At 42.3% G+C, this 25,228-nt stretch overlaps 1 protein-coding gene across 2 annotated transcripts in view; it reads right to left on the bottom strand.

Moving 5' to 3' along the window:
• The window catches only part of cntln (centlein, centrosomal protein), a 354,488-nt gene that overhangs the window by 170,011 nt on the left and 159,249 nt on the right, over positions 1–25,228 (bottom strand). For both annotated transcript variants that reach the window (XM_078396868.1, XM_078396869.1), the window contains exons 13-14: positions 21,750–21,875; positions 7,949–8,049 (exon numbers count right to left, since the gene is read on the bottom strand). In XM_078396868.1, the coding sequence (XP_078252994.1) occupies positions 7,949–8,049; positions 21,750–21,875 (227 nt within the window). The remainder of the gene's footprint in view (positions 1–7,948; positions 8,050–21,749; positions 21,876–25,228) is intronic.

The raw sequence follows: 25,228 nt of genomic DNA, 5'->3' as shown, positions 1-25,228 counted from the left end.
TGGTCAGGGTGCAAAACGTACGGGACATGATGCAGCGTTGCTTGAAGCCAGTCTGCACAGAGAATGGGTCTTTTATTAAAATCATTGTTTGCACGCCATCACACAGCATACTCAAGGTGGAGATCAATTCCTGCGGGCACCCAACTTTGAAAAGGGAGCTCCACAGTCCCTCTCAACTGAAGAATCAACGACTTTCACAAGTTGGACTTCCTAAAATTAAAACCTGGATTATATCCTTTAGTAAAAAGCTATTTGGTATGCTTGCCTTCATAGGTAGGGATAGAAACAGAAAATAGGTGCAGGAGGAGGCCATTCGGCCCTTCGAGCCAGCACCGCTATTCATTGTGATCATGGCTGATCATCCACAATCAGTAACCTGTGCCCAACTTCTCCTCATATCCCTTGATTCCACGAGCCCCTAGAGCTCTATCTAACTCTCTCTTACATTCATCCAGTGATTTGGCCTCCACTGCCCTCTGTGGCAGAGAATTGCACAAATTCACAACTCTCTGGGTGAAAAAGTTCCTTCTCACCTCAGTTTTAAATGGCCTCCCCTTTATTCTAAGACTGTGGCCCCTGGTTCTGGACTCCCCCAACATTGGGAACATTTTTCCTGCATCCAGTCCTTTTATAATTTTATATGTCTCTATAAGATACCCTCTCATCCTTCTAAACTCCAGTGAATACAAGCCTAGTCTTTTCAATCTTTCCTCATATGACAGTCCCGCCATCCCAGGAATCAATCTTGTGAACCTACGCTGCACTGCCTCAATTACAAGGATGTCCTTCCTCAAATTAGGAGACCAAAACTATACACAATACTCCAGATGTGATCTTACCATGGCCCTATACAACTGCAGAAGAACCTTTTCCCTCCTATACTGAAATCCTCCTGTTATGAAGGCCAACATGCCATTAGCTTTCTTCACTGCCTGCTGTACCAGCACGCCAACTTTCAGTGACTGGTGTACAAGGACACTGCCACGCTTCAGTTGTACAACACATTAGTGGGACAGCATGTAGAGTATTATGTATAATTCTGGTTGCCCCGCTTCCAGGAGAATCTGGAAGCAAAGGAAAGAGTGTAGAAATTCACCAGGATGTTGCCTGGAATGGGGCGTTTGAGTTATAACAAGACATTGGATAGGCTCCAATGCAAGAAGGCTGTGATTTTATAGGTTTATTAAAAATGTGTGGAGCGTAGAAAGGAGATCATCAGAATATTTTTTCTATGGGCAGGGGAGTCTAGAAATAGAGGCCTTTGGTTTCAGGTGAAAGGGGAGAACTTTAAAGGAAATCTGATGAGTAAGTTGTTCACACAGAGCATACTGAAAATCTGGAATGAGTTGCCGGAGGATGCTTTGGAGACAGATTTAAATACAACATTTAAAGGGTGTTTAGACAGGTACACGGGCAGAAAAAGCAAAGAGGGATACGGGCATAATGCCAGTAAATGGGATTAGCATAGATACACATCACAGATGGCATGGACAAGGTCGGCTGAAAGAGCTCATTTCTGTGCTGTACATTTAATAAATATATATCCTATTTCATCATTTTTAGAAAAACAATCACACCTACAACTGTCACTTTCTCTACCAGAGCTTACTATTCAATTCATTGCTTGCTTTGTTACTTAGAAAAACGTAGAAAATAGGTGTGGGAGTAATAATAATAATAATAATGCATTACATTTATATAGCGCTTTTCAAACACTCAAAGGCGCTTTACAGGGATTACTAGAACATAGAGAAGAAAATAAATAGATAAATAAGTAAACGAACAGAAAAAGGAGACAGAAGATGAGGTGACGGTCAGTGGTTGAAGGCAGTGCTGAACAGGTGAGGCTTCAGTGATGTTTTGAATGTGGTGAGTGAGGAGGAGTCTCTGACGGTTTGGGGTAGTGAGTTCCAGAGGGTGGGAGCAGCGATGGAGAAAGCCCTGTCCCCCCCTGGATCTGAGTTTGGACCGGATGGGGGGGGCCATTTGTCTCTTCGAGCCAGCAATATGATCATTCAATATGATCATGGCTGATCATCCTAAATTAGTACCCCGTTCCTGCTTTCTCCCCATATCCCTTGATTCCATTAGCCCAAAGAGCTATATCTAAATCTCTCTTCAAAATATCCAGAGAATCGGCCTCCACTGCCCTCTGTGGCAGAGAATTCCACAGATTCACGACTCTCTGGGTGAAAATGTTTTTCCTCATCTGTCCTAAATGGCCGACCCCTTATTCTTAAACTGTGACCCCTGGTTCTGGACTCTCCCAACATCGGGAACAATTTTCCTGCATCTAGCCTGTCCAATCCCTTATGAATTTTATATGTTTCTATAAGATCCCCTCCCATCCCAAAATTCCAGCGAATATATACCCAGTTTAACCTGGCATTATTATTTGGCACGGACACTGTGGGTTGAAAGTCCTGGTTCCTGTGCTGTACTGTTCTATGCTCTATTTTCTACGGAGGTAGCAAATTGAAAGGATACCCATTGCCAACTTCCCCTGAGGGTAGCAGGGGATAGAAATATAGAAACAGGTGCAGGAGGAGGCCATTTGGCCCTTTGAGCCAGCACCGCCATTCAATATGATCATGGCTGATAACCAAAATCAGTAGCCCGTTCCGGCTTTTTCCCCATGATTCCCTTAGCCCTAAGAGCTAAATCTAACTCAACTTTGGTGCACTTTACATCTATCATCCACCACAAGCTAGAGCTTAGTAAGTCTTTCACTTTGAGGCTAACAAAGTTAAGTTAGCTGCAGTATTTCTAAATAATTTTCTCATGTCAACATTCTTTCAGTTTACTTAATAAATGATTTGCTACTAAAAAAATAGTTGTTGTATGCAATCTGATTTAATTTTGAGAGACCAAAGGGAATCATAGAGTCATCCAGCATAGAAACAGGCCCTTCGGTTCAACTTGCCCACGCCAATCAACATGCCCCATCAAGACTATATATAAACATATCACAAAAAGTAAGGAAATTTGTGTTTGGTAGATTATTTCTTTGTTGTAACAATGCTTCTTGGCAATAAATCTTATACCGTTGGAAAGCCTGTTTATTTCCCTTTTAAATGGTGCCACATTTGTAAGGAACATGCATTTGTGGGATGAGCAGCAGAGCTGAGTATGTGGGTTGCGCCCATGAAAAATCTGCCAAATCTTCTCTGCCAATGCCAAACAGCTTATTCTGCCATTGACTCTTGTTCGGTGTTGTTTGGTGGATTGGATGATTGAAGTCTGAAGAAACAAGACATATTGGCAATTTAACAATTTATTCATTTAATAAACAGGAGCCACAGTAGCGTGTGGAAGAACCATACACAGCCATAACAGCCTGGCACCTCCTCCTCATGCTGGTCACCAGCCTGGTCACACACTGTTGTGGGATGACATCCCATTCTTGTCAGCACCTGGGGGTACCAGAAGCTCAAAACAAGAGTCAATAGCAACAGCAGAATAAGCTGTTTGGCATTGGCAGAGAAGTTTTGGCAAATTTTTCATGGGCGCAACCTATATACTCAGCTCTGCTGCTCATCCCACAAATGCATGTTCCTTACAAATGTGGCACCATTTAAAAGGGAAATAAACAGGCTTTCCAACGGTATAAGATTTATTGCCAAGAAGCATTGTTACAACAAAGAAATAATCTACCAAACACAAATTTCCTTACTTTTTGTGCTATGTTTATATATATTTCTTTATTTGTCCCACACCGGAGAAATTTGCAGTGTTACAGCAGCAAAGTGGATAGCAAGAGACATTCATTACAAATAAAAATAAAGATAAGGATAATTGTCATCATTTACTGTGGGTTTTTTTTTCACCGTTACTGTTAACTGGTCTGTTGACTGGTCTGCTGGGAGTAGCGCTGGTTGTGCAGAGGGAGTAGTGCGGAAGGAAGGACCTCCGATATCTCTCGTTCACACACTTGGGGTGAAGGAGTCTTCACTGAAGGAGCCACTCAGTGCAGTGACAGTGTCCTGCATGGGGTGGGAGTCGTTGTCCAGCAGCGATGTTATCTTTGCCATCATCCTCCTCTCTCCCATCGCCTGTACTGAGTCGAGGGGGCAACCCAGGACAGAGCTGGCCTTCCTGATCAGCTTGTTAAGTCTCTTCCCCTCCGCTGCTGAGATGCTGCTGCTCCAGCAGACCACTCCATAGAAAATGGCTGATGCCACCACAGTGTTGTAGAAGGTCCTTAGGAGTGCCCCCGGCCCAAGCCATACCTACTCATATTTGGCCCATATTCCTCTCAATGTACCTGTTTAAATGCTTCTTAAACAATGGTACCTGCCTCAACTATGTCTTCTGGCAGTTCATTCCTAGTACCGACCATCCTTAGTGTAAAAAAGTTACCCCTCAGGTTCCGATTAAATCTTTCCCTCCTCACCGTAAATCTATGTCCTCTGGTTCTCAATTCCCTTACTCTGAGCAAATGACTGTGCATTTACCTGATCTCTTCCTCTCATGATTTTTTACACCTCTATGATATCACCCTACATCTGCCCCTGCTCCAAGGAATAAAGTCCTTCCCTGCTCAACCTTTCCCAATAGCTCAGGCCCTCAAGTCCTGGCAACATCCTCGTAAATGTTCTCTGCACCCTTTCCAGCTTGACAACATCTTTCCTGTAATTTGGTGACCAAAACTGAACACAATACTCTAAATGTGGCCTCACCAATGTTATGTACAACTGTAACAGAACCTCACATCTTCTATACTCAATACTCTGACTGAAGGCCCATGTGCCGAAAGCTTTTTTGATCACCCAATCTACCTGTGACGCCACTTTCTAGGAACTATGTACCTGCACGCCTAGATCCCTCTGCATTACAACACTCCACAGCGCCATTCACTGTGTAAATCCTGCCCTTGTTTGACTTCCAAAAATGCAACTCCTCACATTTTTCTGTATGAAATAATATCATCCATTCCTCAGTCCACTTGCCCAACCGATCAATATCCTGCTATAATTATTGACAACCATCTTCCCTATCTACAATACCACCCACTTTATTGTCATCTGCAAACTTGCTAATCGTGCCTTGTACAGTCTCATTGAAATCATTGATATGGATGACAACCAAAATTAGGCCTAGCACCGAACACTGAGGAACACCACTAGTCCGAAAAATAACCTCCTACTGTCACCCTCTGCTACCTTCCATGAAACCAATTTTCTATCCATTCAGTTGTCACTCCTTGGATCCCATGCGATCCAACCTTCCGGAGCAGCCTACCATGCGGGACCTTGTCAAATGCCTTGCTGAAATCCATATATATGTCCACAGCTCTGCACTCATCAACTTTTTTGCTCACATCTCCAAAATGAAAATCAGTTTCATATGACTTAACGTCCCACGTAGAAAACCGTGCTGACTATCCTTAATCAGCCCATGTCCATCGAAATGCATCTTATATCTTATCTCTCAGAATACTCTCTAGTAACTTTCTGACCACAGGTGTTAGGTTCACTGGCCTGTGGTTCCCAGGCTTTTTCCTGCAACCCTTCTTAAATAGAGGCACCCTCCAGCCGGAAGCTCACTCGTATTTAATGACGTCTCAGCTAGGACACCTGCAATTTCCTCTCTAGCTTCCCACAGTGTCTTTGGATATATCTGACCAGGCCCAGGAGATATATCTACCATCATACGCATCAGGACGTTCAGTATCTTCTCGACCATAACACTGATTTCTCTCAGGCCACTTCCATTGACTGCCTCAAGTTTATGTCTTTTGCCACAGTAAAAAACAGAGGAGACATATTCATTGAGGATCTCACCCATCTCCTGTGGCTCCACACGGAGTAGACTGCTTTGATTACTGAGGGGACTCATTCTTTCTGGATACCTTTTTTCCCTTTATGTATTTATAAAATCTGTTGGGATTACCATTACTATTATCTGCCAAAGCCACCTCCTGTCCCCTTTTTGCCCTCCTATGATTTAACCTTCCTAATCAAATGAGAAAATTAACAACATGAATAAACTTGCATTTTTCTCTGTTTGGTTTGATAGTTTTCCTTAATTGATAAAACTTCAAAAAAAGCAAAAAATTTGCATCACTCCAGAAATTGCAGGAAAGATACCTCAGTAAATATAATTCTTGGGGAATTTTAAGCCATCGTAATACTTGACTTTTCTTTTGTGGATTTTCTTAATAACACTTGCTTGAATGGGAAATTTGCTTGAATGGAAAATACTAATAAAAGCTTATGAAAACCAAAACTCAAAAACATTTTACCTATTAAGTCTCAAATTATTGAAGTTTTAGAGGCCTCAATCAATCCTTTTGCTTCATCAAAACAATGGTTTTATGCTCAGGGCATATGCTGTTGACTTATTTGTCTTAAAAATATACTTTAAAATACTAAAATATTAACTGACAGCCTGCAAATACTTCATTAACACTGTTAAACAATCGGTGCTCCAGGCAAACCAAAGCCCTGTTGGATCCTATTATCAAAAATGCTCGTCAGAAGGGAGAAAAACGAAAACTAAATGCCACGTGGTAGGCAATGGCCAGATTTCAATTAAAGACGAAACCAAGTGGACCCATTGGGTCCAAACCACTCCTGCATTGGTGCAGCACCCTCTCCACCACCACTCCCCTCTCTCCCCCCCACCCCCCACCCCTCCCCTCCAGGGCCGTTTTTACAGCATTATGGGCCCCCGGGCAAAGCAGTGTACTGGGGCCGCTACCGTTACTCTCCCCCACCCCCCTTTCCCTACCAGCCCCTACCTGTCGTGCCGGCGAAAAGCACTTAGCGATGGACTTAGGGTGCGACATTGTTGCGAAAAGCACTTACAAATCGCTGTGAGAAGCACTTAGTGACCGAAAATGTTGCGAAAAAAGCACTTATTGAACCTACATTTTTAAAGTAGTATTTATTTATTGCAAGTCACTTAACATACACAGATCAGCATGGGGCCCCTATGCTCGTGGGCCCCCGGGCATGTGCCCATCAGGCCCATGCGTTAAGACGGCCCTGCTCCCCACCCCTCCACTCCCTCTCCCCCCCCTCTCCCTCTCCCTTTCCACCCTCCCCCCTCACCCCCAGGGTTGCCTCTCCTGCATTGGTGCAGCACCCTCTCCTCCCCCACTCCCCCACCCCTCCTTTCCCCTCCCCCTTCCCTGCCTCCACCCCTCCCTCCCCCTCTCCTCCACCCCCTCCCTCAACCAACACCCCACCTCCTCCCTCCCTTACCCCACTACCTTCCCCCACCCTCCTCCCTCCACCCCCTCCCCCTCTCCCCCCTCCCTCCTGGGAGCAACCCGCCTCCTGGCCGCCATTGGTGGAGCGCGGGTGGTGTTGAGTCCTGTCTCATCCCGGAGCGGGAATGTTCAGTGGTAGACGGCGGCGGCTCTCCCACTGTTGCTGAGCCGCTGGACTCTGGGCGGTGTGGGGAAGGCGCTGTGGGGAGAGAAGGGGGGACAGGGGAGCCGAAGGCAGGCCCAGCGCCAGGCCCAGGCCTCCACCTCCACCAACGCCCAGCCTCACTGCTGCTGCTGCCGCCTTTCCCCTTGGCACACCTCAGGCTCACGGTTACTCAGTCACGTCCAGGCCCAGGCCCAGGCTGCTTCCCCCGGCACCAGGCCTGGCTCTCCCGCTCCCAAGAGACAGGGCCCCAACTGCACAAGTGCGGATGCGTTTGTTCTACGCACGCGCGGATGCGGCGGCCATCTTACGTAAGTACCAGATCAACGGAGCCCCAACTGTGCATGCGCGTTTTTTAAAACTTTAAAATGTGAATAACTTAAAAAATATAACACTGATTTCAATTAAACTTCTTCCATGGGACCACGGTGAATAAGGTGAGCCTAAAATTGTCACGCTATCGTATACCGTTTTGGCTGTAGTTCAGGAACAAGCGAACAAACGAGAGTTTTACTATATAGATATTCACATCGTTCTGAATAACATCCTATTCATTCTGCTCTCCCCACCTTCTCGTTCCTGCTGCAGGCACATGGTCAATTCTTGAATAGTGGCTTTGTCCACGGCAGACTGCACTCTCAGCTGATCCAGCTCCTCTCTCAGGTTCATACTGCAACAAAAGAAACCAAAGGCTGATTACTGGCAATCTCAAGTATAGCTTCTTTCTACAACTCACATTTTCGACAAACAAAAGTACTTTGAATGAATTTTGTGGCAAAGCGAATAATGATGATCCTGTCAAATATAGGCACCAGAGAACGCTGGAGTTGGTGAGATATTCCCCAATGGAACAATGCTTAGTTGATTTATCACTAAGAGCCATAGCTGACATTTTTTGCACCAGTTGTATTTATAAAAATCTACTTTGATTGCTTTTACTTAATTGCTAATCAGAATGTTAACAATGCTGATTGTTATATATATGATATTAAACAATGATATAAAAACATAACATTATGCAATTAATGATGGCAGTTGATGGCAACAAAAAAATGAAACCTATCTAAAAGCAACATTTTATGAATGGCATAATACACAAAATTACTTAAAATATACAATACAATTTGTCAACCAAAGTTGACAAATAAACGTGATCATTGGAATTGCTCAGGAAGTTTGCGTAGAAATTGGTACGGTAAGTGGCCTCCCGCTATGTCAAAAATAAAAATGGCAAAATTATAGTCACTAATAAATCCAGTTGGTATTTTGACAATTATGGCCCATTCAAGCTTCTTCCCAATCCACTTAATTTGCTCTCCCTCCCACCCCCAACTATCATATCTTTCTGTTCCTTTCTCTCACTTGTCCAAGGCAGATTGCAACCTCAGCCAATCCAGCTTCTTTCAGAAGTTCAAATTATGAGTTAAGAAAGCAGAAATCAATTTATGAGCAACTTCAACTCCTTCTAGTAAACCCTGTTTGTACCGTCAGAAATTAATATGAATAAGAACCAAGCAAAAAAACGATTTGGATCTCTTCCCATCCCATTTCCCCGTAAAAATGATAATGTGAGACATGAAAGTACCAGAACCAGTCACCCTCCCTTAAATGTATCTCTGCTATTCATCCCAAGCATTCAATGTGGTAGAAAATTATTTTTATCACTTCCGAGGTTTAAAAAAATAAGCTTTCCTTGAAATACCAACTGGATTTATTAGTGACTATAATTTTGCCATTTTAATTTTTGACATAGGCCACTCACCGTACCAATTTCTACGCAAACTTCCTGAGCAATTCCAATGATCACGTTTATTTCCCTGTTATGCATTATTTGTTATCAAGTATATCATTACCATGTACGCTATGTACACAATTAGCTTATTGCGAACAAGGAAATTCAGTGCACATTGATGTATATGGTAATAAACTAATCCAAGCCTTACACTCTCTGATTTCCCTACCACCCATCTACACAAGATAATTCATACAAACCAATTAACACAAGCTCCACAATGACAACACTGATGGTTGGCATCACCCGGTAGAATGACACAGCGGGCACAGTGTTGTTGCCCGTCAGCCATGGCAGTGGCCAAATGGAATTTACACATGTGTCCTGGGCATCTCCCAGTGTTCCTGAATCATCCCAAAGATATGCGGATAGATTAGAAGAGGGGTTCCAATCCAAAACGTCATCTATTCCTTTTCTCCAGAGATGCTGACTGACCCATTGAGTTACTCCAGCATTTTGCCTCTAATTAGGTATAAACCAGCATCTGTATTCTTTCGTACACATATGCTGATAAGTTAACTGTCTACTGTAAATTATTCTAATGTAAGTGTTTGAAATGTGGTCTAACCAAGATTCAATCAGTTCAGCAAAGCTTTTCTACTCTTCAGTTCTATCCCTCAAAAAACAAACCTTAATGCTCCATTTTATTTACTCCCTCAGATTTATGTATTTACTAGACCAAGTGGACCCGTTGGGCCCAAACCTCTCCTGCCCCATCCGCTCTCCCCCACTCCCGTCCCCCTCCCTGCCCTCTCCATCGCCCTCAACCCCCCTTATCCTCCCTCCTCCCTCCCCCGGAGATAGATTTAAACTTTAAAATGTGAATAACTTAAAAAATATAACACCGATTTCAATGAAACTTCTTCCATTAGCACCAAAGGGATGACGGTGAGTAAGGTGGGCCTAAAATTGTCACGCTATCGTGTACCGTTTTGGCTGTAGTTCAGGAACAAACAAACAAACGAGAGTTTTAGTATATAGATATTTCCCGCTCCCTTTAAACTTACTGGTTTCACTAGAAAATCAATTACACAAATGTGTAACATGTGGAAAAAGTGAAATAAATGTGTGTTTGGATATTAAAAGGAATAACTTGGAATAGTTCAAATAACTGCGAGTCCAGCACCACCAAAGTCCCCAGGTTATTGAAGTTTTATTGTACACTCCAAGAAATTTCTTGTACGAAGGGTTGCACTACAAAACATTTGGTGTCGTTCCTTTAGTAGGAAGTTTTTTTTGAGTAAAATACAATATGCCAGCGCATGAACTGCCATTAAACAATATTTAATGTGTTCGACAAAGGTGAGGTCGAAAGGACTTTACTGCATTAGTAGTTCGAGCTTTTAGGAAAATGTTACCTTGGACAAAATATAACATCCAATCTCAAGAGATGCAAACTTATCTTGGCCTTCACTGACCTGCCATTATGCTATTACAACCATGGCAGAGAAAGTGGATGAACAGCAGAGATTACCAGATACCATTTATTCCATACACACTTCAATAAGAGTGTGTAAAGAAATAATGGGAATATGTAGTTGAGAACACATCACTAGAATTCTCAGAAAACCAACTGTTTCAATTCACTATTAATGCTTCATCCCTTCCCATCATGTTCATACAGAAAGGGGAAATGTTTTAGTTATTCTTTGTAATTGCTTTGAAAGTGTGTTCATTAATTTGCATTGAAATAGTTACTCTCTGATTCAAACATTGCTTTTATTTCAACGCAAGAGGCCTGACAAATAAAGCAATTAACTCAGAGCATGATTTGGTACAGGGGACTGTGACATTATAGCCATTACCGAAACCTGGCTAAGGGAGGAACAGGACTGGCAGGTTAATGTTCCAATTTATAGGTGCTACAGGTTGGATAAAGGAGGGGTAGAAGAGGAGGGGGAGTTGCTTTATTGATTAAGGAGAGCATTGCACCATTAATACAACATAGAACAGTACAGCACAGGAATGGGCCCATCGGCCCACAATGTTAGTGTCGAACATGAGGCCCAGCTGCCTTCACATGCCTTCTTGTGCCTGCTTTTCCATGAATCTATCCAAAAGCCTCTTAAATCCCACTATCGTATCTGCCTCCACCATCATCCCTGGCAATGGGTTCCTAATGCGGCCTAATTAAAGTCATATCGAGCTGCATCAGACTTCCTGACTCTTATATTCAGTGCCCATAGCAATGAAGGTAAGCATGCCACATGCCTTCTTTGCCACCCTATCTACTTGTACTGCCACCTTCAGTGGGCTGTGCCCTTGGACTCCAAGAACACTCTGCACGGCAATGCTGTTAAGGGTCTTGCCACTCCTTACATTTAACCTTCCAAAGTTCAACGCCTTGCACTTGCTTGGATTAAACTCCATCTGCCATTTCACCACCCATTTCACAGGCTGATCTATCTCCCACTGTACCTTCTGTGAGCTTTCCTCACTGTCGGCAACTTCTCCAATTTTGGTGTTGTCAGTAAACTTACTCATCAACCCACCCACATTCATATCCAAGTCATTTATATATATCTCAAATACCAGAGGTTCCAGCACAGATCTCTGTGGAACTCCACTGGTCACAGGCCTCCAGCCAGAATATCTACCTTCCACCACAACCCTCTGTATTCTAAGAATAAACCAGTTCCGAAGCCATACGACCAGGTCATCGTAAATGTCCTGCATATTAATCTTCTGGATCAGCCAATCCTCAGGGACTTTATCAAAAGCCTTACCATGTATCCAAAGACGTACAGGTATGTAGGTTAATTGGCTGGGTAAATGTAAAAATTGTCCCTAGTGGGTGTAGGATAGTGTTAATGTACGGGGATCGCTGGGCGGCACGGACTTGGTGGGCCGAAAAAAAGGCCTGTTTCCGGCTGTATATATATGATATGATATGATATCCATGTATACAACGTTCACCGTCCTACATTCATCAATCTCCTTTGCTACCGCCTCAAAAAATAAGTTAGTGAGACACAACCTGCCACGTACAAAGCTGTGCTGGCTATCCCTATTTAACCCATTCCCTTCCAAATGGGAATAAATCCTATCTTGAAGAACTTTCTCAAACAGTTTTCCTACCATTGACCAATAGTTCCCTGGATTCCTTGTACTTCCTTTTTTAAAATAAAGGAACAACACTGGCCACTCTCCAGTCCTCCAGGACACCGTCTGCAGGTAGAGAAGAAGCAAAGATCCTCATCAAGGCCCAGCAATCTCCTCTCTTGCCTCCCTCAATAACCTGGAATAGATCCCAACAGGCCCTGGGGACTTTTCCACATTAATGTTCTTTAAGAGCCTAAGCACCACCTCCTTCTCAATCTCAAACTACCTTAGCATATTTGTATTCTCCACACTGATCTTGCTGACCTCCAAGTCCTTATAGAGTCATCCAGTGTAGAAACAAGCCCTTCAGCCGAAGCTACCCAGCCAACTGACATATGCCATCTACATGAGTTCCTGTGTTTGGCCCATATACCTTTAACTTATCCTATTCACGTGAGTTGGGCGCCCCAGGCTCATTGATGCGCTAGGGCAACAAAGGCTATCCCGTCTGGTCCAAACCGACAGAAGGTCTACTGTGGCACGTCACAGAAAATGTTAATGGTGGTCGTGGGAGGAATGTGTCACAATACACAGTGCATTGCACCCTGCTACGTATGGGGCTGCACAGGGAGGACCAATAGCACATTAGGTGGGCATAATGTTTTGGCTCATCAGGTTATAATGTTTTGGCTCATCGGTGTATTCCTCATAAGCCTTGCCTTATACTACTTTCTTAAACCTGACATAACTGATGGGCAGAGCAGAGATGTAAAATAATGCACATGGAGATTTGGGCACCTGCAAGGTTCTTGGATAGTTTCTTGGGATTAAGGTTAACCTGCTTCCATCTGGATTTTTTCAGCTCAGAGGTGGAAAAATAAAAGCCAACGTGGGAGCCAGTCCTTTCTGCAGATGGAGCAGGTGATCACAGATGGAAGGAGCAGGTGGGTGTTTTGTTCGGTGGTACACTTTTTCCGGTACTTACGCAGTCTCTACGTGCTCTCAATGCGAGACTCAAAGTTTGTGAAGCGATCACATCAGTTCCCACTCCACTTTAAGCAGTCATGGGCCAGAAGCTACAAGGGATCAATGTGACGTCACATTTCTTCAAGGAGTCTTTCAACACATGCTTGAATCCTTCTTCTCTCCCCTTGGTAATCTCTTCCCAACTTAGAGCCTGGAAATTCATGTCCTTTTCAGCAATCTCGTGATGGGCATGCAAACAACGTAGCCTGACCAATGTAGCCAAATAAATACAACCAGGGTCGAAACCTTTGCATGGGAAAGAACTACAGGTGCTGATTTGAATCGAAGGTCGACACAAAATGGTGGAGTAACTCAGCGGGACAGGCAGCATCTCTGGAAAGGTGACGTTTCGGGTCGAGACACTTCTTCAGACTGATGTCAGGGGAGTGGGCAGGACAGAGATAGAATGTAGACAGTAAGACTGGTTGGAGAACTGGGAAGGGGATGGAGATAGAGGGAAAGCAAGGGCTATTTGCAGTTAGAGAAGTCAATGTTCATACCGCTGGGGTGCAAGCTACCCAAACGAAATATGAGGTGCTGTTACTCCAATTTGTGCTGGGCCTCACTCTAACAATGGAGGAGGCTCAGGACAGAAAGGTCAGATTGGGAATGTGAGGGGGTGTTAAAGTGCTGAGCAACCGGGAGATCAGGTAGGTTGAGACAGACTGAGGGGGGGTATTCAGCGAAATGATCGCCGAGCCTGCACTTGGTCTCGCCGATGTACAAGAGTTGACACCTGGAACAGCGGATACAGTAGATGAGGTTGGAGGAGGTGCAAGTGAACCTCAGCCTCACCTGGAAAGACTTTTGGGGTCCTTGGATGGAGTCAAGGGGGGGAGGTAAAGGGACAGGTGTTGCATCTCCAGCAGATGCAGGGGAATGCACCTGGGGAGAGAGTGGTTTGGGTGGGAAGGGACGAGCTGACCAGGGAGTTGCGGAGGGAACGGTCTCTGCGGAAAGCAGAAAGGGGTGGAGATGGGAAGATGTGGCCAGTGGTGGGATCCCGTTGGAGGTGGCGAAAATGTTGGAGGATTATATGCTGTATGCGATAGCTGATGGGATGGAAGGTGAGGACAAGGGGGACTCTGTCCTTGTTACGAATGGGGGGAGGGGGAGCAAGTGCAGAGCTGCAGGATATTGAGGGGACCCTAGTGAGAGCCTCGTCCATAATGGAAGAGGGGAACCCCCGCTTCCTAAAGAATGAGGACATCGCCAATGAAACCTTTGGTCTAAACCTTTGCATGCTGACCAAGAAGAAAACACTGACATGGATTTGATTATCCAACCAGTAAACATGTAGGATTTTGTGGAGAAATCATTGGAGGTACTTTTCCTATCTCCAACCAATTATCAGTTAAACAGTTTCAAATTCATTAACTATCCTGTGACATATAACTAGTCTGCTTCATGTTTTTGCAACATACATGTTGGAATAACAATAGATGCAGTTAAAATTTTCATTAAAATGATCGAACTTCAAGTACATTAGCCAATGGGGAAACAAGATTCTAACTTGTCGGACAATAGTCAGCATTGTGATTCAATATTTAAGCCAAATAAAATCAATCTTCCTTAAAAGCCCCAGGCAAAAGTGCCCTATCATAGAAACATAGAAAATAGGTGCAGGAGGAGGCCATTTGGCCATTGCGATCATGGCTGATCCTCCACAATCAGTAACCCGTGCCGGCCTTCTCCCCATATCCCTTGATCCCACTAGCCCCTGAGCTCCATCTAACTCTCTTTTAAATTCATCCAGTGAATTGGCCTCCATTGCCTTCTGTGGCTGAGAATTCCACAAATTCGCAACTTTCGGGGTGAAAAGTTTCTTCTCACCTCAATTTTAAATGGCCTCCCCTTTGCTTTAAGTTTTTGCCAAAACTACATTTCAACTGCAGTTCTGATGAGAGTTTATCATGGTGAAACATTAACTGTGTCTCTCTCCGCAAATGCTGCTTGATCCATGGAATATTTCCAATATATATTTTTTAATTTCAGACTTCCCACACCTGCGATATTTTCATTTTTGAGAGTAATTAGTACTGTTTTCTAAATAAGAAAAAAATCCTTCAAATGCTCCACAACTTTTCATATCTGAATGTATGCAGTGAAAATAAGAAACTTGGAAGTTGTGTCCAAGTTGTTCTCCTCTCCAATAACATGATATGCCAGTACCTCTCCATGACATCACTGAAATGGGTGGTGGACATGAAGTTATAATATACCCACTTGATACTCACTAAAGCCACCAGATAAATATCGGGGTTTATTCAAGCAAGAGTGAATTCTTAACCACAGGATCAGTCATAATTACTGTCAAGCAATCTCACAGGAACTGATTTTAGAAGTGCTCCCATGTATGCTGCCTCGCTGTTGAGTGTTCCAGTACTAATTGTTTCTATTTCAGATTTCCAGCATTTTCAGTTTTTTGTTTTTCTGATGTGAGCGACTGAAGGTCTTGTTCGGTGTCGGTATTAAATAAGATACCAAAGAGTGTCACTTCTCCCCAAAACTACTCAAACGGCAAAATGCTCATCTCAAGTTGGAATTGCTTTCTTAACAAAAAAAATAGGTTCCAAAATGAATATTAAACAAAAACAGCAGATGTTACATTTGTATTATTGTTTAGTTATTTCAGAAGTCACATGAACAGTGGTAATTCTGAAGAATGGAACCACTATCTATCTTTGGAGGTAAGCTACAAACAAAGCAGCAACAGGACACACACTGTCAAACTACAAATCACACCCTATTTTAAAGAAAATACACGACTTGAATGCTCTTGCAGCAAATCACACCAATTTATATGTTTCTGGAATCAGCCATTTTAATTGAAGGGAAAGACTAAAACACAAATTTTACAAAAAATATTCCCAGATCAGAGCTGTGCTCACTACAAATACAGATCAGAGAATCTGACAACAATCAACCCCTCTAATTTATGGAAACTACTATGACGAGTTTATAAGATTGGAATAATCAACTGTTGTGCATGCATGCTCCCACAGTTGCATCTCTGGTCTTCTCTCACTGCTGGCAAGAATTCACGCTGGAGCATTCTCCGGGAAGCACGTCAAAAAGCTCCTCATTCACATGCTCTCCACTATTTCTTTTAAGTTCTTCTCAGGTTATTTCAAAATAGACATGCATCCTTCATTCCACTTTGTCTTGCAACAGGATGACCTCAAATTCAATGCAAACAACGCTGGCACTTTTATTTTTTTTGCATTTACAGCAAGTAAATAAATAATTATGGGCAAAGTTCCACATTATCCATGTTTCATAATTCATAAGTATTCAAGGTATCATCACAAGTTACATATTCCTTTCAGACAGCCTCTTGCATTCACTCTGCTTTTTTTGCTCACTAAGGGCAAAGGACACTCATTAGTCCCAACACCCGCAAGCACTCCAGATAAAAAGAAATTAACTAACCAATTCCTTTAACTATATTAAATTTCATTAAACTCAAAGTCTAACACCATTAGGCTGCAGCAAAACCCAGCAGGGGACTTCTGCAAAATCTAAAAATTCTCTTTGGCTAATAATTTTAACAGTAAATTCCTTGCAGATATACTCCACTTTCCCCCATCATTAAAGAGCTGTGTTTTTCACCATCTTCCTTCTTGCTGCAAGAAATTTCTTTTTTTTTCTCGTTAGCATTTCCAGAAATTGATCTTGGATCTTAAAACTTAAAAAGAGTTCCTCAGGATGGCAACATAATCTTTCATCGTGAAAAGACTTTTCATTTTTATGTTGCAGAGCTAATGCGAATCACTGTATATTAAACAGTCACTCTACGCAGCTCAGGGCTCAAGAGTGACAAATTTGCAGTCACTAATCCTTACAACTGGCAATTGAGCTGGGATTTCACAGTGTAAAATCTTGGACGTACTTTTTAACAAAAACGAGCACAGTTCAGTTTAGTTTATTGACACGTGTACCGAGGAACAGAGGAAAACGTTTGTTGCATGCTAACCAGCCAGTGGAAAGACAATACATGATTGCTCAGTCTGAAGAAGGGGGTCTCGACCTGTAAAGTTCCCCATTCCTTCTATCCTGAGATGCTACCTTGCCTGCTGAGTTACTCCAGCATTTTGTGTCTATCTTCGGTGTAAACCAGCATCTGCAGTTCCTTCCTACGTATGATTACCATCTAGCCATTCACAGTGTACTGACACATAAGGGAATAACGTTTAGTCAAGGTAAAACCAGTGAAGTCCGATCAAAGATAGTCCCAGTGTCCTCATGAGGTAGACAGTAGTTCGGGACTGCTCTCTGGTTGTGGTAGGATGGTTCAGTTGCCTGATAACAGCTGGGAAGAAACTGTTCCTGAATCTGGGGGTGTACGTTTTCACACTTCTATACCTTTTGCCCGATTGGAGAGGGGAGACGAGGGAGTGACCAGAGTGCGACTCGTCCTTGATTACGCTGCTGGCTTGCCTAGGCAGCGTGAGGTATAAATTAAGTCAATGGAAGGGAGGTTGGTTTGTGTGATGGCCTGGGTCCATTCACAATTCGTTGCAATTGTTTGCGGTCTTGGATGGAGGTATTCCCAAACCACGCTGTAATGCATCCCGATAAAATGCATTACTGTAGAACTTGGTGAGGGTTGTTGGGGATATGCCGAACATCGTAAGCCTTCTTAGGAAGTAGACACATGTGTTGGTTAAGGCAATGTTTGGTACAAGGTTAAAATGTCAGTGCATGTTGTGCAAGAATTCACTACTGTGAACATCTGTTCCACCAGCTTAAAATTGGCTTGGAAATTGATTGGACACAACAACAACATAAAAAGACCGAGTCATGCACACTCAACACACAAGATGACCTGCTCACATTACTGCAGCAAGTCACAAAGGACAGCAAGAAGCGCGGGGCAGAGTCAAAAGGAAGGGCAGCATGGTACCTCAGATGGGTTTGCGACCATAGTTAGCTGCTAAGGTATTTGTGGTGGAGGTAATATGATGACCAGGATGGGTGATGTGCAGGATGCTCAAGTTGTGTCCTGACCAAAGAAAGACTAGGCGACCCCAAAGGAGGCTCCATACAAAGAGGTAGTTAATGGTTCTGCCCGAGCCAGCTGCCTACCCCTTTTCCGGGGTTACATCCGCGCCCGGGTGGTGTTGGAGAGGGACTATGCGCTATCCACGGGCTCCCTGGAGGATTTCCGGTACCGCTGGGCACCGCGGGGGATTGGATGTATCCTGGATGGGGATTGTAATATAATTGTATAATAGTTTATTTTGGTATATTTGTTTGTATAGTATTCTGGTGGTGGGTTATGTTTTGTCCTATTGTATTGGAAATATTGTTTTTAAATAATTGAGTATAATTTTTGATAATAATTTTTTTTTAAATGAGGTAGTTAATTGTTAGCTAACCTGCAACCACAACGAACCTGTATGTGGTCCCCAGTGCTACGTTTCAGAGCCCCTTTAAGAATGAGTGCCCAGAGCCATCAGATATCCACACATTCAGATTAATTGCCCAGAAAGAATGTCCATACACTGATCATCTCTGCGCATTCAAGATGCCATGGTGAACTCGGGCCCCATAAATACAGAGAAGCTGGCAATAATTCTACTAAGACCCTAAATGATGAAATATCCAATTGCTCCTTTGATGGGTTTTCCAATAATAGTTGCTCTATGTATTGGCATTTCTTGGTCATTATCTCAATAACATAAGGTTATGTGATACGTTTTAATTTAATTTTTCCCTTGTAGAAATGTTTTGACATGATTACGTAACAGATTGGGAAACAGGAACCATAAGATGCACATCGTAGCTACGTATTCCAAAGAGCAAAATATGATGTGATATTTGCAGGGATTTGTTCTGGGGCTTTACTTTTCACCATAGTCAAAAATGACTTAAATGAAGAAAGAAAAAGCCATTTATCAAGTGTGTTGAAGACACACTTCAGAGCAGAGTAAATAGTGTTGATGGGAACAGAAAGCTGCAAAGTGGCATTGATAGATTAAAGAGTGAGCACATCTGCCACATATAAAGATCAAGGTGGGGACCCTTTGCGTCCACTTGAGAGCCGTAGCCATTGTCCGGAGAGTGATGAAATATTCTCTGCTTGCTTGCGGTAATGGAGAGGATGAGGTGCAGCACTAAAGCTCCATCTACCCTCTCAGGCAGACAAAAAAATCTAATGGTATTATTTTGAACAGCAGGAGGATTCGCTGTGATACCTTGTCCAAACTTTATCTTTCAAAACAACATCACTAAAGCAGATCATGTACTGATCATAAGATCATAAATCTGATGACTGGGGCTTTCATATACGCAAATAGTTCCCGTTTGGAAAAACAATTAATTTACTTTAAAGAAGTTTGGGATGTTCTCATGTCATTAAAAACAGAACAGAAATGCAAGCTGTTCATTTATTTAAAGTATCTTGGTTAGCATGGAGTATTTAGTCAGAAGAAGTTTTCATCTTGGGAGTTTGAAATATTTGGAAACATAACAAACAACAGCTTGCATATTGTATTTACCAGAAATCTCCAAAAGTGTCATAAAAATTTTAAAGTAAATTCTCAATGTATTATTTTATTTTTCATTGATTGTTGTGTAATGGATGACAGCATTGGCTGGCCAGAACAGAATGCTGCATCTGGATTAGAAGGACAGCACTGAAGAGCCCAAGGAAACAGTTGTGGCTGACAAACTAAAGCCTGGACATGGGGATAGGATTGAATAAAGAGCCTAAATAAAATCAGCTGTTGTCTGGTTATTAATGAACCAGCCAGTTAGAATAAAGTGCTTGCACTACATAAGTGATGCAGTGGATCAATCTGTTCTTCAATGGTGGAATCTGACCATAATCTCATATCCATGAGATATCCATTAGGCTGCCCCTTGTGTATAAAAATGCAAAAGCTTAACATAGCTTAACATACATTGTGCAAGCTGACACCAGACCCATAATATGATTCTGTTACTGCCTTCTAAAGTATATTTTATTTGTTGACTGACATTGTCACTTATGTGTTCTCTATGGAATTTTCATACAGAAGTAATACATAATTCTGAATAAAAAGATTATCATAATGCTTTCAGCAGTAATGTGAGGACTGTAAAGTAACTGACATTATGCTTTTGTGAATATTTGATATATGGCATATTAACATCAGGCTGCTACCATAAGAAATGATCACCATTTTTAAAATTTTTATAATGCAAGCACATCATCTTTTATGCTTGTTTTGGGAGTTGAAAGAGAAAATGTTCTCGTATCTTAAGTTAAGCTACATCTGGAAATATGGTAATTTTAAAAAGAAAATATTTAATTCTGGTGTAGTGTGGAGTAGCAAACTGTAACTTGAATTTACAAGCTTTACTAAAATATTACATTGTCAGAATTAATTATTACTGCTGTTGGTACATAACAACATATTGCATTTAAATTTTACAAGACTTACATTGAAAAACAAGGCAAGGGCAATTATCAACCCAGTTATCTTACGAAAGTCCAAGTTATTTGCTACAGTTGCACAACAAACAGGACCAAATCCTAGCAAATCTCTGGTAGTCTTTTACTAATGGAGAATTACTATTTGCCATCAAGTTTGAAGATAGTTTAAAAAAATGTAAAATTTAACTAAAACAAGCCAGATAACAATGTCCCTTCATCGTTCTAATTATTGCAAGTCCTTTCTTCAAAATTACATTAAAGTAAATTACATTAAAGTAACACACACACACACACACACACACACACACACACACACACACACACACAGTGGCTGGACAGTAAGCTTGCTTTTAAGAAATTTATTTTAAGAGCTCAAACTGCAATATCAAAGCAATATTCGGTGTATTTGTTTCAGAAAACACAAGTTTTCTTTAATGCTTTATTTAATACTCACTACAACTTGAAAGCTCTGTGAAGGGATCAATGCTAACCCCCGAGGACAGCCTGTGCACAGCAAGAAAGAAAGTGACTCCCTTGTGCTCTCTCCAGGTCAGTTCCAAGGACCGTGTTAGCAGATACGCACCAGATCCTTAACAGCTAGCTCTGCTGCTACCAGTAATTAGCTTGGACAGCTCTGGCTCCAAGAGAGGCAGCAAGGCTACATCATAATGAGCTCAGTTGGGATTAGCAGGACAGTGCAGGGAACAGAGAGAGATGAGGCCTTCTATATCACGTATGTAGCAAGGAGATCAAACGAACACGGCTGGCTAGGTTATCCCCTCACCATCTTATTTAACAAATGAAGCACGGCAGTGTGCAAAATACAGGCTAATGAAGAGCGACACCTCCAACAGATGAGAGCCACATTAATTAACACAATCCCCCTATCACATTATACAGATACTGTTACCACAACTAAACTTGTCACTGCTGCTGATAGGAAGAGACTGGTTTATTTGATAAAAGAAGTTGGCCTGTTTTTATCCTTGCAAGGAATTCCTCTGTGTGGCTTTTAGGCACCAGAAGATCAGACGGATGCGATATGGCTCTGCATGTGTAAATTTGCTTAAAAAAAAAGAAAACTCACTTTTCAGTCAATAACTTTTTGTGTTCCCGTTTGAAGTATGCTAGTTCATTCCATACACCATCATTGTCTTCCTGACGCAGCTGCCATGGCTCTGCTCGCTGCAGTTTGCCTGTGCTGTTGTTATTTCTGGATCATAATATGAACAAGAAACATCAGTTATTCACAGCTTTCACTTAAATTCTTCCCCTCTCTAAACATACTGTGTTCCTTTGTGGCTACCCTAATATAGGGAAGATGCCATTACGCTGGAAAGAGTGCCGAGAAGATTTACAAGGATGTTCCCAGGACACAAGGACCTGTGGTACAGGAGTGGTTAGGCAGATTATGACTTTATTCCTTGGAGTGCAGGGAGCTGAGGGGTGATCTCATAAAGGTGTATAAAATCATGAGAAGAATATATAGGCAAATGCCCAGTCTTTTACCCATGGAGGTAGAACCAAGAATCAGAGGACACAGGTTTAAGGAGAGAGGGGCAAGGAACCTGAGGGACAACTTTTTCCACATAGAGGATAGTGTGATGGATACATGGACCAATCTGCCAGATGAAGCAGTTGAGGCAGGGACAATAACAACTATTTAAAAGACATTTGGTCAGGGCCGATGGCCCTGTTTCTGTGCTGTGACTCTATGAGGCTTCTAAGTTAAAAAAAGATACTTGCTTTATATCTGCAACCAAATCTACACAAATGTAGCTAAAATAAATAAGTAATCAAACTCCAAAATTTGCTCTTTAAACAACTGTGAAACGAACCTGCCACATTCAAGTTGTCCAAGATCTTAACTATAATTTAATGCTAAATGACGCTTGGCAGAGTGACTCAAAATACAATTTTGTTCATTCCAAGTGCACATGTAATTAAAATCGCCACTAATATTCCACAAGAAAAATTGAAAGAACAAGGAAAGACTTTTTTACATTGATGCTATGTCTTTAATGAGAGGATATGATTGAAAATTGGGGCCATATCCAAGACTGGTTCAGAAAAAGCTCCCCAATAAAGTAACTCTAACCCAATATTAGAAGTGTGCTGCTACCTTCACATGCCAGTTATTCTGTTGCCCATTTTGTGTCATGCACTGGGATTTTCTGCCAATGGGAACTTAGCACTCTTAGTTGCAATCACAAAAAAATCTGTGCCATCTGTCTGTGCTGAATTCTACCATGGGTTTTGTGTCTCTGAGAGTTCTAACCCAGTATACCACTCATTTCTTTTTAAATGCAGTAAATGAAAATTGGTTTCACGATTATTTCATAAAAAACAAAGAATAGTCAATATTCTTAGTGCACGGCACTCAATGAAGCATTGATGAGCATCTCTGGAGAGAAGGAATGGGTGACATTTTGGGTCGAGATCCTTCTTCAGACCCAAAGAAGGGGCTCGACCCCGAAACGTCACCTACTCCTTCTCTCCAGTGATGCTGTCGGTCCTGCTGAGTTACTCCAGCAATTTGTGTCTATCAGTGTAAACCAACATCTGCAGTTCCTTCCTACACCTTTCTCTATTCTTTCATTGAAATAGGATTTGAGTATTACTAGCCAGCCAGGCCAGAATTTCTTGCCCATCTTTTACTGCCCCTGAGAAGATGATAGTTAACTGTTCTGATAGCCTACCGAGTGTGTGTGTATGGTAAAGGAAATCTAATAATGCAGTTATGCAATAATGGAACTCCAAAAGTTTGAAAATGTGGCATTAAAAGAGCAAAATATTTCCAAGTCAAAATAGTATACAATTTGTTCAATACTTTACAGAATTTTCTACCTTCCTTAGCCATGATGAGGTACCAGAAGACTGAAGGATGGCTAATGTTGTGCCTTTATTTAAGAAAGGCTGCAAGGACAAGCCAGGGTACTCAGGCTGGTGAGCCTAATATCAGTGAAGGGAAAGTTACTGGAATTCTGAGAGACAGGATCTATCTCTATTTTGAAAGGGAAGGACTGATTGGGGATAGTCAACATAGCTTTGTGCAGGGATATCATGTCTCACAAATGTGATTGTTTTGTTTTATAAAGAGGTGACCAAGAGGATTGACAAGGACAGGGTTGTCTTCATGGACTTTAACAAGGCCTTTGACAAAGTCCTGCATGAGATTAGTTTGGAAGATTAGATCACATGGAATCTGGGATGAGCTAGCCAATTACATATAAAAGTGGCTTGGCGGAAGGAGTCGGAGGATGGTATTGATTTTCAGATTGGAGACCTGTGCCACAGGGATCACTGCTGCGTCCCCTTTGGTTCACCATATATAAATGTTTTGGATGAGAATGTACGTGACATGATTAGTAAACTAGGGGATGACATCAACATTTGTGATTTGGTGGACAGTGAAGAAGGTTGGCTAGGTTACAATGGGATCTAGGTCAACTCAGATCAGTGCAAAGTTATGCATATTGGGAAGCAGAACATACACAATGAATGACAAGGTCCTGGGGAGCACTGTAGAACAGAGAGATGTTGAGGTACAAGTACATCGTTCCTTGAAAGTGGCAAAATAGGTAGACAAGCTTGTGAAGAAGGTGCATGCCTTCATCAGACTGGTCAATTAGTACTAGATTTGGTATGTTATACTACAGCAGTGCAAGATGCTGGTGAGACCACAACTGGAATATTATGTCTAGTTTTGAGGATCTTGGGGTAGGTTTAGCCATAGGTTTTGCTATTTGGAACAAATTAACCGAGGAATTGGATGAGAGAGGTACAATTACAGCACTCGAAAACTATTTGCACGGGGATTATGGATAGGAAAGATACAGAGGGAAATGGGCCAAAAATACCAGCAAGTGTGACTAGTTTGGGAAGGCATTTTGTTCAGCGAGAACCAGTTGGGCCAAACGTTTCATTTTTCTGCTAAATAACTCGATGAGCCGAGATCACTACCCTGAGAAATTACTACAGCCTAGTCTAAGACAAATGAACTCACAACCACAATCATTTTCCCTTGTACAGATAAAGACTCTAACTAGTGAAGTGTTTCACAGTTTCCTCCGAGTCAGTTTTACTGGTGCTCCCTGTTGCATACATGATATTTGCCTTCATTTCAAGGGCAATGTCATAGAGCCACAGGGCACAGACCCTTCGGCACTTCTTGCCCATGCCGGCCAAACTGTCCTATCTACACTAGTCCCACCTGCCCACATTTGCCCCATATCGCTCTAAACCTTTCCTATCCATGTTCTTGTCCAAATGCCTTTTAAAAATTGCTATAGTTTCTGTCTCAACCATCACCCATGACAGCTCATTCCACATATCCACCACCCTCTATGTGAAAAAGGTGCCCCGCAGATTCCTCATAAATCTTTCCCCTCTCACCTTAAACCTATGTTCCCTGCTTCTTGATTCCCCATCTCTGGGTAAAAGACTGTGGATCTACCCAATCTATACCCCTCATCATCTTACGCATCTCTATAAGATCACCTCATCCTCCTATGCTTCAAGGAATACAGTCCTAGCCTGCTCAACCTCTCCCTATAGCTCAGGCCC

Source organism: Rhinoraja longicauda, chromosome 3 (genome assembly GCF_053455715.1).
Source record: "Rhinoraja longicauda isolate Sanriku21f chromosome 3, sRhiLon1.1, whole genome shotgun sequence".
Classification (NCBI taxonomy): Eukaryota; Metazoa; Chordata; class Chondrichthyes; order Rajiformes; family Arhynchobatidae; genus Rhinoraja; species Rhinoraja longicauda.
This window is presented reverse-complemented; position numbering and strand designations above follow the sequence as displayed.